At 49.4% G+C, this 13,144-nt stretch overlaps 1 protein-coding gene across 2 annotated transcripts in view; it reads left to right on the forward strand.

The window, feature by feature from the left end:
• The window catches only part of UBE2O (ubiquitin conjugating enzyme E2 O), a 47,775-nt gene that overhangs the window by 9,601 nt on the left and 25,030 nt on the right, over positions 1–13,144 (forward strand). For both annotated transcript variants that reach the window (XR_008849518.1, XM_056549859.1), the window contains exons 2-8: positions 8,838–8,897; positions 8,988–9,098; positions 9,427–9,524; positions 9,636–9,699; positions 10,581–10,724; positions 10,907–11,016; positions 12,860–13,010. Coding sequence is in view for 1 of the 2 variants with exons in the window: in XM_056549859.1 (XP_056405834.1) it covers positions 8,838–8,897; positions 8,988–9,098; positions 9,427–9,524; positions 9,636–9,699; positions 10,581–10,724; positions 10,907–11,016; positions 12,860–13,010 (738 nt within the window). In the remaining variant the exon portion in view is untranslated. The remainder of the gene's footprint in view (positions 1–8,837; positions 8,898–8,987; positions 9,099–9,426; positions 9,525–9,635; positions 9,700–10,580; positions 10,725–10,906; positions 11,017–12,859; positions 13,011–13,144) is intronic.

Below are 13,144 nucleotides of genomic sequence, written 5' to 3' on the forward strand. Positions count from 1 at the left end.
GGGGATGGGCTGAGCGCACTGTCGTGTGAGGAGGGGATGGGCTGAGCGCACTGTCGTGTGAGGAGGGGATGGGCTGAGCGCACTGTCGTGTGAGGAGGGGATGGGCTGAGCGCACTGTCGTGTGAGGAGGGGATGGGCTGAGCGCACTGTCGTGTGAGGAGGGGATGGGCTGAGCGCACTGTCGTGTGAGGAGGGGATGGGCTGAGCGCACTGTCGTGTGAGGAGGGGATGGGCTGAGCGCACTGTCGTGTGAGGAGGGGATGGGCTGAGCGCACTGTCGTGTGAGGAGGGGATGGGCTGAGCGCACTGTCGTGTGAGGAGGGGATGGGCTGAGCGCACTGTCGTGTGAGGAGGGGATGGGCTGAGCGCACTGTCGTGTGAGGAGGGGATGGGCTGAGCGCACTGTCGTGTGAGGAGGTGATGGGCTGAGCGCACTGTCGTGTGAGGAGGTGATGGGCTGAGCGCACTGTCGTGTGAGGAGGTGATGGGCTGAGCGCACTGTCGTGTGAGGAGGGGATGGGCTGAGCGCACTGTCGTGTGAGGAGGGGATGGGCTGAGCGCACTGTCGTGTGAGGAGGGGATGGGCTGAGCGCACTGTCGTGTGAGGAGGGGATGGGCTGAGCGCACTGTCGTGTGAGGAGGGGATGGGCTGAGCGCACTGTCGTGTGAGGAGGGGATGGGCTGAGCGCACTGTCGTGTGAGGAGGGGATGGGCTGAGCGCACTGTCGTGTGAGGAGGGGATGGGCTGAGCGCACTGTCGTGTGAGGAGGGGATGGGCTGAGCGCACTGTCGTGTGAGGAGGGGATGGGCTGAGCGCACTGTCGTGTGAGGAGGGGATGGGCTGAGCGCACTGTCGTGTGAGGAGGGGATGGGCTGAGCGCACTGTCGTGTGAGGAGGGGATGGGCTGAGCGCACTGTCGTGTGAGGAGGGGATGGGCTGAGCGCACTGTCGTGTGAGGAGGGGATGGGCTGAGCGCACTGTCGTGTGAGGAGGGGATGGGCTGAGCGCACTGTCGTGTGAGGAGGGGATGGGCTGAGCGCACTGTCGTGTGAGGAGGGGATGGGCTGAGCGCACTGTCGTGTGAGGAGGGGATGGGCTGAGCGCACTGTCGTGTGAGGAGGGGATGGGCTGAGCGCACTGTCGTGTGAGGAGGGGATGGGCTGAGCGCACTGTCGTGTGAGGAGGGGATGGGCTGAGCGCACTGTCGTGTGAGGAGGGGATGGGCTGAGCGCACTGTCGTGTGAGGAGGGGATGGGCTGAGCGCACTGTCGTGTGAGGAGGGGATGGGCTGAGCGCACTGTCGTGTGAGGAGGGGATGGGCTGAGCGCACTGTCGTGTGAGGAGGGGATGGGCTGAGCGCACTGTCGTGTGAGGAGGGGATGGGCTGAGCGCACTGTCGTGTGAGGAGGGGATGGGCTGAGCGCACTGTCGTGTGAGGAGGGGATGGGCTGAGCGCACTGTCGTGTGAGGAGGGGATGGGCTGAGCGCACTGTCGTGTGAGGAGGGGATGGGCTGAGCGCACTGTCGTGTGAGGAGGGGATGGGCTGAGCGCACTGTCGTGTGAGGAGGGGATGGGCTGAGCGCACTGTCGTGTGAGGAGGGGATGGGCTGAGCGCACTGTCGTGTGAGGAGGGGATGGGCTGAGCGCACTGTCGTGTGAGGAGGGGATGGGCTGAGCGCACTGTCGTGTGAGGAGGGGATGGGCTGAGCGCACTGTCGTGTGAGGAGGGGATGGGCTGAGCGCACTGTCGTGTGAGGAGGGGATGGGCTGAGCGCACTGTCGTGTGAGGAGGGGATGGGCTGAGCGCACTGTCGTGTGAGGAGGGGATGGGCTGAGCGCACTGTCGTGTGAGGAGGGGATGGGCTGAGCGCACTGTCGTGTGAGGAGGGGATGGGCTGAGCGCACTGTCGTGTGAGGAGGGGATGGGCTGAGCGCACTGTCGTGTGAGGAGGGGATGGGCTGAGCGCACTGTCGTGTGAGGAGGGGATGGGCTGAGCGCACTGTCGTGTGAGGAGGGGATGGGCTGAGCGCACTGTCGTGTGAGGAGGGGATGGGCTGAGCGCACTGTCGTGTGAGGAGGGGATGGGCTGAGCGCACTGTCGTGTGAGGAGGGGATGGGCTGAGCGCACTGTCGTGTGAGGAGGGGATGGGCTGAGCGCACTGTCGTGTGAGGAGGGGATGGGCTGAGCGCACTGTCGTGTGAGGAGGGGATGGGCTGAGCGCACTGTCGTGTGAGGAGGGGATGGGCTGAGCGCACTGTCGTGTGAGGAGGGGATGGGCTGAGCGCACTGTCGTGTGAGGAGGGGATGGGCTGAGCGCACTGTCGTGTGAGGAGGGGATGGGCTGAGCGCACTGTCGTGTGAGGAGGGGATGGGCTGAGCGCACTGTCGTGTGAGGAGGGGATGGGCTGAGCGCACTGTCGTGTGAGGAGGGGATGGGCTGAGCGCACTGTCGTGTGAGGAGGGGATGGGCTGAGCGCACTGTCGTGTGAGGAGGGGATGGGCTGAGCGCACTGTCGTGTGAGGAGGGGATGGGCTGAGCGCACTGTCGTGTGAGGAGGGGATGGGCTGAGCGCACTGTCGTGTGAGGAGGGGATGGGCTGGCGGCTCTGTGACGTTCCCATCCCCAGGAAGCAGGTGAGGCCGGTGATGGCTGGAATTTGGACCAACGGGGGAACGTAGGCAGGTGAGTTAAAGTTTATTTTGTTTATTTGTGCAGCCCGGGCAACGTTATTTGTAGTACAGTAATACATTCGGTATGAACCGGTATACCGCCCAGCACTAGTTGTGATGCCACCCCCCCTCAATGCAAGTCTATGGGAGGGGGCGTGGCAGCTTCCATAGACTTGCATGCCCCCTCCAATAGACTTGCATTGAGGGGGGGGCATCACCCCGCCCCCAGCATTCTAAACAAACGGCGGGTGCTTCAGAGATCACAGGGGTCCCTGCTGCTGAACCCCCTCGATCAGACATCTTATCCCGTATCCTTTGTATAGGGGATAAGATGTCTAGGGTCTGAGTACCCCTTTAATTTCCTCCATGCTGCTGCTGCTGCCTAGGGTGTGTATAGAGACTTAGAAAACCACTATACACTGTGCGGGTGGCTCCACCTACTATCTTGGGGCACAATAAAATTTAAAGGGTTCTCAGGGGAACTAAAACCTTAGCCTTCACTGGACAATCCCTTTAAGTAGAAAACAGAAATCTCTAGAATACCCCTTTAACAGCTCAATAGTTTCTTTTTATTGGGGCTTTATTTCTCATCTTTCATGTAATGCTCGGTGTACATTAGGCTGCACTACTGAAGTCCTGGCCTGAGTTTAGTGCCACCTGACTGCCTTTGTTCCCTAGATCTAGGATGAGGGGACGTCAGATAGTTATAGGGGGTATATGGCATCTGTAGTGGTCTTAGTTCTCAGGTACAGACATATCTATTCCATGTATCCTTGTCCACACCTCTAGAGCAGTGTTTCCCAACCAGGGTGCCTCCAGCTGTTGCAAAACTACAACTCCCGGCATGCCCGGACAGCCTTTGGCTGTCCGGGCATGCTGGGAGTTGTAGTTATGCAACAGCTGGAGGCACCCTGGTTGGGAAACACTGCTTTGGGATATGTACACGGGGGCAGATACTCCTAGGTTCACTTTTGGGACTTGACTCACAGGTCGGTCTGCTGCCTGTCACTGGGTTTCCATCTATTATGCGGGATTTGACAGGACGAATAATTGGGTCCGGGCATCCTGGGAGTTGTAGTTTTGCAACAGCTGGAGGCACCCTGGTTGGGAAACAATGCTCTAGAATACTGCAGGCAGTCACACAAATCGATGCCCTCCCATTGATTTCAGTGGGCGCCTGGCATTGCTTCGTTTTTCCCACAGTGACGTGGCATTAAAATAAACCATTTAATCCTGCAGCTACAGCAGCTTATCGCCGGGCTCCGAGCAATGGACCCCCCCCCCCCCCAAGCATCTTCATTTGAACTCCCTTCAATGTGCGCCCATCCCAATACGGAACGGGTGCACAATAAACTGGTGGGTGCTACGTGTGTTTCCTAATGGCACGGGGCTCCTTGTCCTGCGTCGCTTCACTGTACTAGGGATCGACCGATTATCGGTTTGGCCGATATTATCGGACTATACTCACGATTTTTGACGTTATTTGTATCGGCAATTACCTTGCCGATAATCCGATAATGTCCCACCGCACGCCGCCCCCCCACCGCACTCCTCCCCATTGCCTCCCATATCCCCGGTTTTATAATTACCTGTTCCCGGGGTCTGGGGCCCGCGCTACTTCTGGCTCCTGCTGCGTCCTGCATTACGCTGTGCGCTGCGAAGTGACGTCCTCAACGTGACGTCACCGTCAGTGCGCACAGTGACAGCTCATGACGGGAGCCTGATGTAGCGCAGACCCCAGACCCCGGGAACAGGTAATTATAAAACCGGGGATAGGGGAGGCAATGGGGCAGCGGTGGTGTGCGGTGGGGGGGGATTGCGGTGCGGGGGTAGGGGGGATGGCTAGGGGGCAGCTGCGGTGCGGGGGTAGGGGGGATGGCTGGGGGGCAGCGGCGGTGGTTGGGAGGACCCCGGACAGGCAGAGGGAGAGAGGCAGGTGGCGGCAGTGGTCTCTGATTCAGCCAAAGCCGCTGCAGATCATTGATTTAAAGCGCCCGCTTTAAATCAATGATCTGCAGCGGCTTCTTGGGGGGTGGAGAAATAGCCGATAACTTATACCGGAATATCGGTATAAGTTATCGGCCTGAAAGGCCACAGATTATCGTATCGGCCCTAAAAATAAAAAAAATATATATTGGTCGATCCCTACACTGTACCCCAGGTTATGAACTTGTTTGCCCGTATCATGCACGCTCACCATCATTAGTCATACAGCGCCATCTGTTGATGCACAGCTGCATTTTTGCATGTTGCATTACACCAATCTGGTCATGTGATCACCAGTCTGACCCTCAGACACTAACTTGGCTTAATGTGTCAAAAGGAAGTCAAGATCTGGGTCAGCTGACTTCCTGTGAACTACAGGAGGACACCATAGCCTAATAACTCCCAGCCCCATCCCATATCTCTATGGGATCAGGATATGTTGTTGTTATAAACCTCCCCTCCAGCTCTATCTGTATACTGCTGCTGCTATCTCTATGGGATCAAGATATATAGTAGTTATTCACCTCCCCTCCAGCTATATCTAGCTATATCTGTATAATGCTGCTATCTCTATGGGATCAGGATATATAGTAGTTTTACCCCTCCCCTCCAGCTCTATCTGTATACTGCTGCTGTTATCTCTATGGGATCAGGATATATAGTAGTTATAAACCTCTCTCCCAGCTCTGTTTACTGCTGCTGCTATCCCTATAGGATCAGGATATATAGTAGTTATACACCTCCCCCTTCAGCTCTATCTGTATACTGCTGCTATCTGTATGCAATCAGGATTTATAATAGTTATACACCTCCCCTCCAGTTCTATCTGTATACTGCTGCTGCTATCTCCATGAGATCAGGATTTATAGGCTTTCCGGGAATGCTGGGAGTTGTAGTTTTGCAACAGTTGTAGGCACACGGATTGGGAAACACTGCTTTTCCAATCTTTGGACAACATGAGATTTAAATGCACACTTGCACACTGTCAGTATCAAAAACTTTCTATGTTGTACATCTTGGCAAAACATTAACCTTTCTAATAGACTTCATAAAAAAGTATCTCCTTTATATAGAAATCATGGCTTATAAAAAAGACCACTAGGGGTCCCCATAGCATCCAGAACATAATGCTGTCCGGTTGTAGCATAATTTTTATCCAAGCTGAAGCACAGGCAGAGACACAGTCCAGGAAGTGAGGGCGGGACTAACACTCCTCTGTGCTCACTCCTGTCCTATCAGACTGCAGCATGAAAACAGAGAGGAGGGGGTTACAGAGCAGCCTGCAGTGATTGGATGAAGAGACCCAGCACAGAATACTCAGAGAGGAAGTGAATGCATGGCGAGTGGGGGCTGGCTCAGCGACGGCCTAGGACACGCCCCTTCCTGAGCAGTGGATGTCAGAATGAGTGAGCAGCAGAACAGAGGGATTTAGGAGTCAAATACAGAAGCTAGACACATAAAAAGAATCTGCATGACCTGTACATATTACTGTATATTATGTTTTTCTGATACGACAGGTACCCCTAAAATCCGCAAGGTACATTACCTGTTCTATCCTTGTTGTTTATGCTAATGGCTCTAAATATCACCAAACGTGCATTGTACATAGGGGCAATATATTCATTACACCCCCAAACAGGGACATACAAACCTTCATGTTCAGCAATGATTATTATTATTTTTTTCAATAATAAATAAAAAATAAATAATTAATGTAACCTGTAAGTATAGGGCTGCATCTTAGTGGGGCTTTATACATAGATTGTATTTATTTATTGTATTTATTTATTTTAATTTTTTTATTATATATTTTTTTAAAAAAAATATTTTTATTTTGTGGTGTTTAAAGAAAAAAAACACAAAATAAATGTAAAAAATATATAAAAATAATAATAAATAATAATTATTAATAATATTTATTTATTTTATTAAGACCTAAATAAATACCTAAATAGATTGTTTTATTTATATAGGTATTTAGTTAATTTTTTTATTTTTATTATTTGTTTCTTTTTGTGTTTTAACACCACAAAATAAAAAAATGTAAAAATTAAATATTATAATAATAATAATCATCTACCTAAATAAATAAAACAATCTGTGTATACAGCCCCACTAAGATGCAGCCCTATACTAACAGGTTACATTTATTTATTGTTCTTGTATTTCCTGTCTCTATTACAAGGTAGGTTTTGTAGGGCTTGTTGGTACATGTGGTGGATTGAGTTGTCTCTGCTGCGGTCCGGTCACATGACTAGATCCCTCTCTCATCTGATGCAGTCTGTCTGCATTGTATCCTAGGAGTGTTCTGGCAGGAAGCCCGACTGTTCAGCTACGGCAGCGCTAATACTTTCACACTATAGGAATTGACTCTATTACTGATGCAGTCAGCAGTTCTAGAGAGAACCAGCCGGAGAATGGAGAACGGCTCCCCTTTTGTTATAGGCCCCCGAAAAAACCCCACGGTCTGTGTTATTGGCCACAATAGTGGGTGACTGTGGTATTGTCAGTGCCTCCGGCCTCCATAGAGGTTACCATACGAACAGCACTAGGGAAGAGCTCCCCGGGGACAATATGTTCAGATAAATCTGGAATAAGGCCACTCGTATCTGCACAAAACATTACAGCCTAATGGCTAGTGTGTGTGTGTGTGTATGTATATATGTATGTGTATATAATATATATAATCTCCCGGGTAATGTAGGACATACCTACTGCTGATCGTAAATCAGTAGATGACAATTCAGTGTTTCCCAACCAGGGTACCTCCAGCTGTTGCAAAACTACAACTCCCACCATGCCCGGACAGTCTTTGGCAACAGCTGGAGGCACCCTGTTTGTGCAAAAACTGCTCTAGGCAATATGTGACATTCTCTGGGCCAGTGTTTCCCAATCAGGGTGCCTCCAGCTGTTGCAAAACTACAACTCCCACCATGCCTGGACAGTCTTTGGCAACAGCTGGGGGCACCCTGTTTGTGAAAAACTGCTCTAGGCAATGTGTGACATTCTCTGGGCTAGTGTTTCCCAACCAGGGTGCCTCCAGCTGTTGCAAAACTACAACTCCCACCATGCCCGGACAGCCGTTGGCTGTCCGGGCATGCTGGGAGTTGTAGTCTTGCAACAGCTGGAGGCAGCCTGGTTGGGAAACACTGCTATATTCAATGGCCGTATCAGAGGTCATTACGAGGTTAAAATACTTTTGTTGCTATTGGCATGTCAGATCTGTCTTAAAGTATGGAATGTAACTAGGAGATGCCATTATGTTTATGATCTGGGTGGGTCCAACTACTGGGACCCTCACAGATCTCAATACTGGAGGGGGCTGCTTAGTTGCCTTTTCTGCAGTTCCCAGTTCATCCAGTGGCCTCTTTCGTAGGGGACAAAACTTTTAAAGGTTCAAAGGGCTATAATAGCAATGTCCTCTCCATTGTCACCATCACTGTCCATAGGTTAGGCTTCTGCAAACCATAAGGTAATGACAAAAACTGGAAATATCAAAAACGGTATAAAATGGGACTTCTCCATTAAGTAGTGAAGGCTCATCGTGACTACTTAAATGGGCACTCTCTTAAAAACTAATTTTTGCTATTGCCCTCCTTATGGTAAATAATAAATCTTTCTAATGTACTTTGTTAAAAAAAAATAAAAATAAAAAAAGGTTTATTTGTGTTTAAAAAAGCTGCCACTAGGTGTCTCCCTACTTGTCCAGAGCACATCCCCCCCCCCCCCCCCCATCTCTTGCACAAACTGTGGACTCCTGCTGGCCTGGCAGAAGTCCAAAATCAAGAAATGCAGTCTGGAGTGCTGATAGGGGTGTGTGCAGCCTTATCCAATCATAGCTCATCTCACACTGAACTGCTCTGGGCTGTGTGGAGCAGAGTGAGGGAGGAAGTTCTCCCCTGTATGTCTTCTGATGATGTCACACCTGCTGGGGAACGCCCCTTCCCAGTCTGTGATTCTGACTGAGACTGAGCAGAAAATACTGAGCAATATCAAGGTAGAAAACTAACAAGTAATAAAAATAAAGGCAGGGGGGGGGGGGGGGGGGTTTATCATGATGGGGGCCGTGACCTGGGAGGATTATAACATTTAACAAGTTAATGAGAGTTTTTTTTTTTTTAAGGGTCATCCCTGAAAATTCCTCAATAATATCTATTTTTTTTTTTCTATCCCGCAGCTTAAACTGGAGGACCGGTCCTTGGTGCCCCGGGATGTTGTACATCGCATGAGTTCAAAGGTAACTGTTAATGCATTGCCACGTCTTCTCTTCTACTTTTCGAGGATATTCTGGTTATTTAGGAGATTATGGTTTCTCTTTCCATCGCAGGACAGTCAGTGTGGCACAGTCATCGACGTGAACATAGACTGCATGGTGAAAGTCGTAGGGACGTCCTGTTTTCTGAATCCAGTCAACAGCAAGGACCTGCAGCACATATGGGTGAGACCACTGGATGACTATGTAAAGGGGTATTCCAGTTTAAGGATTTAACGTATATAATGGATCGGCCTGTAAGTAGTCCCCAGGGCGGGGAGCCATCCTCTAGTGGTCCCTTCTGCTGCAGCTGTAATCATGCCCACTCGGCATGATTGACAGCCCGGGCACGGCCTGCATTTCTGCTTTGCTCCGTCTGTGTAGGCAGCAGAGCGATGACTAGGGCTGTCGAATCACCCGGAGAGACGGGACTAAGTATAGCTCCCTGCCCAGGGGACTACTTATGGGCCGGCGGGGACACCTTTCAAACTTCACATTTTGTATTTTTTTGTAGCCCATCATGTATGGAGATTACATTGCCTATGACTGCTGGCTGGGCAAAGTCTATGACCTTAAAAACCAAGTTATCCTAAAGCTTTCTAATGGAGCCAGGTACGTGCACCTGTAATGAAAGATATTTGCCCCTGCAATGCGGGGTACTTGTTGCTGTCCTTGCCACCGTATCCCCTCCTCACAAGACGTCTGTTTGTTCTTTTATTACAGGTGCTCTATGGGCACAGAAGATGCTTCTAAACTGTACGATGTCTGTCCCCACGCCAGTGACTCGGTAACTATGGATGTCTCCTGTTGTAGAGCATTTACTTGTTTTATTATAGTGCCTCTTTTATTACTATTTATTTATTATTATTATTATTATTGTAAATGTTTTTATTTTTTATATACACAAGTACATTTGCAGCTGTTATTAAAGGAGTACTCCGGGATATGAAAACTTATCTCCTATCCTAAATGTAGGGAATAAGTTTCAGATCGCGGGGGGGGGGGGGGGGGTCCGACAGGCGGCCGACAGGCGGCCGACATGTTCCCTCAGTACATCTTTATGGCAGAGGCGGAGAATGCTGAATGCAGCGCTCCGCCTCTCCCATAGATGTATTCAGTGGTGTGTCGGCCGTGCTATTTCCACAAAGAGCTGAGGGCCCCGTATGGGAGTTATACTTGGTTTTAAAAAAAAAGTTTTCTATGTTTAATGTGTTTAAAAAAAGCTGCCACTAGGTGTCCTCCTACTTGTCCAGAGCACATTTCCCCCCACCTCTTGCACAGACTTTGGACTCCTGCTGGCCTAATAGAAGTCAAAAATCAGGAAATGCAGTCTGGCGTGCTGAGGGTGTGCGCGCAGCCTTATCCAATCATAGCTAATCTCACACTGAACTGCTCTGGGCTGTGTAGCAGAGTGAGGGAGAAAGTTCTCCCCTGTATGGCTTCAGATGATGTCACACCTGCTGGGGAACGCCCCTTCCCAGTCTGTGAATCTGACTGAGACTGAGCAGAAAATACAGAACGATATCAAGGTAGAAAACTAAAAAATAATAAAAATAAAGGCCGGGGGTGGTTTATCATGATGGGGCACATTAAACACAATTAACATGAGAGGTTGAATACAAGACCTGCCTATCCATACGTTTATGCCGTTGTTTTGTTCACTCGCAGGGCCTGTTTTTTGATGACTCTTATGGCTTCTACCCGGGCCAAGTGCTTATTGGTCCATCCAAAGTTTTTTCAAACGTTCAGTGGCTTTCCGGCGTGAAACCGGTGCTGAGCGCCAAGAGCAAATTCCGCGTAGGCGTTGAAGAGGTGAGTACTGTGTTTTTTTTCCTTTCTGGCGTTCTCCTCATACTGTCATGTCCGCCACCTACACCTCCTCATAGACTTGTGCTGCATGCTCTGTACCTGCATCACTGCTTACTAACGTCCCCCGCCCCATCACACCCGTCCGCAATTCACCTTCTGACCCTATCCTGTTGTGCTCTATCCAGGTGCAAGTAACAGAGCTGAGAGTAACCTGGATTACAAAAAGCTTTTGTCTTGGGGGTACAGATTCTATGGACCCTCCATCCTCTGTTATAACTCAAGAAAACTTGCACAAGTGAGTAAGCGACTGCTGTATATTCCATCTGGATGTCATGATTCCCCATTGATACGTCTGCAGTTTATAACGTTGATGTAACTGATCCTTACGTGCGTTTATTCCTCCGTTCTATATACTACTTGCAGTATATGGCGAATTACAGCCCTCCCCCTCCCCGTGTGCTTTCCTACTTGCTCTCCCATTGACGTGTGATGTTTGGCATAATACCTTAACTTCTTGCTCGCAATCTTTGCATTTAAATGTCTCACTTCTCACCTTATGTAACGCCTCTGAATCTGTGTTCTATGTTATGATTCAGTAAATGCCTCCTTGTTAAAGTGGTACTCTGAAACAATTTATTTATTTTATTCAACTGTTAAATTACTTCTATTAAAAAAATCTTTATCCTTCCAGTACATATTAGCAGCTGTATACTACAAAGGAAATACTTTTCTTTTTGAATTTCTTTTCTGTCTGCTCTGGACAGTTCCTGACACGGACAGAGGTGTCAGCAGAGAGCGCTGTGGTCAGACTGGAAAGAACTACGCAACTTCCTGTGGAGCATACAGCAGCTGATAAATACTGGAAGGATTACGATTTTTATTAGCTGCTGTGTGCACCACAGGAAGTTGTCTAGTTCTTTCCAGTCTGACCACAGTGCTCTCTGCTGACACCTCTGTCCGTGTCAGGAACTGTCCAAATTCCCATAGCAAACCTCTCCTGTTCTGGACAGTGTGCACGCACTCAGTTTGCATATAGTCCATCCCATCGGGACCCTGTTCTTAAAAGATGAGGGGATTTTGAGTGATCACACACTTCCCCCTTACAGGCTAGGTGCAGGTAAGGGAAAAAAGTGACCTTAAAAGCAGGTGCTTAGGTGTCCATTAGAAGAAGTCACGACCAGGTCATGGAAATAAGATGAAGTTGTAGTTTTATTTAGGAATAAAACATGGAATATGACGTGTTTCGGGGTGTACCAACCCCTTCTTCAGATACAGCAAAGTCAAACCCCAGAGGATTTTGCTGTATCTGAAGAAGGGGTTTGTACACCCTGAAACGCGTCATATTCCATGTTTTATTCCTAAATAAAATGCAACTTCATCTTATTTCCATGACCTGGTCGTGACTTCTTCTAATGGACATCAGAGCGCCCACTTTTAAGGTCACCTTTTTTTTCCTTACCTGCACCGATCCCAATACAGGAACTCATGTAGTCCTTCCTGAGACCTGCTGCCTGGTACAGGATCCAACTCCAAGCATTACCTCGGTTGAGGTTATATGCGTATATCCATACGCTCTAGGTGAGCGGCCATCCTATAGACCTCTCATCTATTCCCACTTATTGTGGGACTCTGTTTCTGTGTTATTAGGGTAACGCACAAGGCGCCTTTCTCTTTATACTACAGTATTTACAGGCTAGAGCAGTGTTTTCCCAACCAGGGTGCCTCCAGCTGTTGCAAAACTACAACTCCCAGCATGCCCGGACAGCCAACGGCTGTCCGGGCATGCTGGGTGTTGTAGTTTTGCAACAGCTGGAGGGACCCTGGTTGGGAAAACACTGCTCTAGTCAAAGATAGAACCAACCCCTTGATTTAGGAGAATCCATCGATGTGACATATGGATCATATTGATAAGGCTATGGACATCACTATGGATCTGGAATCACTTGGATTTTCTCGGTTTTCTTGCAGTGTTTTTACAGGGAGTGCGGTGTTTATATATCATTCTATGTGGCCTTGGTATTGTAGAGACACCAGACATTTTTTTTACCCCCTCCCCCAACGCCTCCTCATATTAAGTGATGGACAACCCCTTGTAACACAAGCCCTTTGTTTCATTCCTATCTTTAATTTCGCACCAGGGTGAAGAGGCTCGGCTCCTTTGACCACACGCAGCGCCAGTTGGGGGAGCGTTGTCTGTACATCTTTCCAACCATGGTGGAACCCACTAAAATCTTATGTGAAAGCTTGGAGAAGAATTGTCTTCTTGGGGAGGTGACTGGTTCAAAAAAGGTACGGCCAAAAGGGAAAAGGGTTATTGTTCAAATGTTAATGTACATTACATTGTAATTTATATATACAGTGGCCCCCCCCGACCTACGATGGCCCTGACATACGATCGTTTCAAGATACGATGGCCTCTCGGA

Source organism: Hyla sarda, chromosome 13, assembly GCF_029499605.1.
Source record: "Hyla sarda isolate aHylSar1 chromosome 13, aHylSar1.hap1, whole genome shotgun sequence".
Taxonomy (NCBI): domain Eukaryota; kingdom Metazoa; phylum Chordata; class Amphibia; order Anura; family Hylidae; genus Hyla; species Hyla sarda.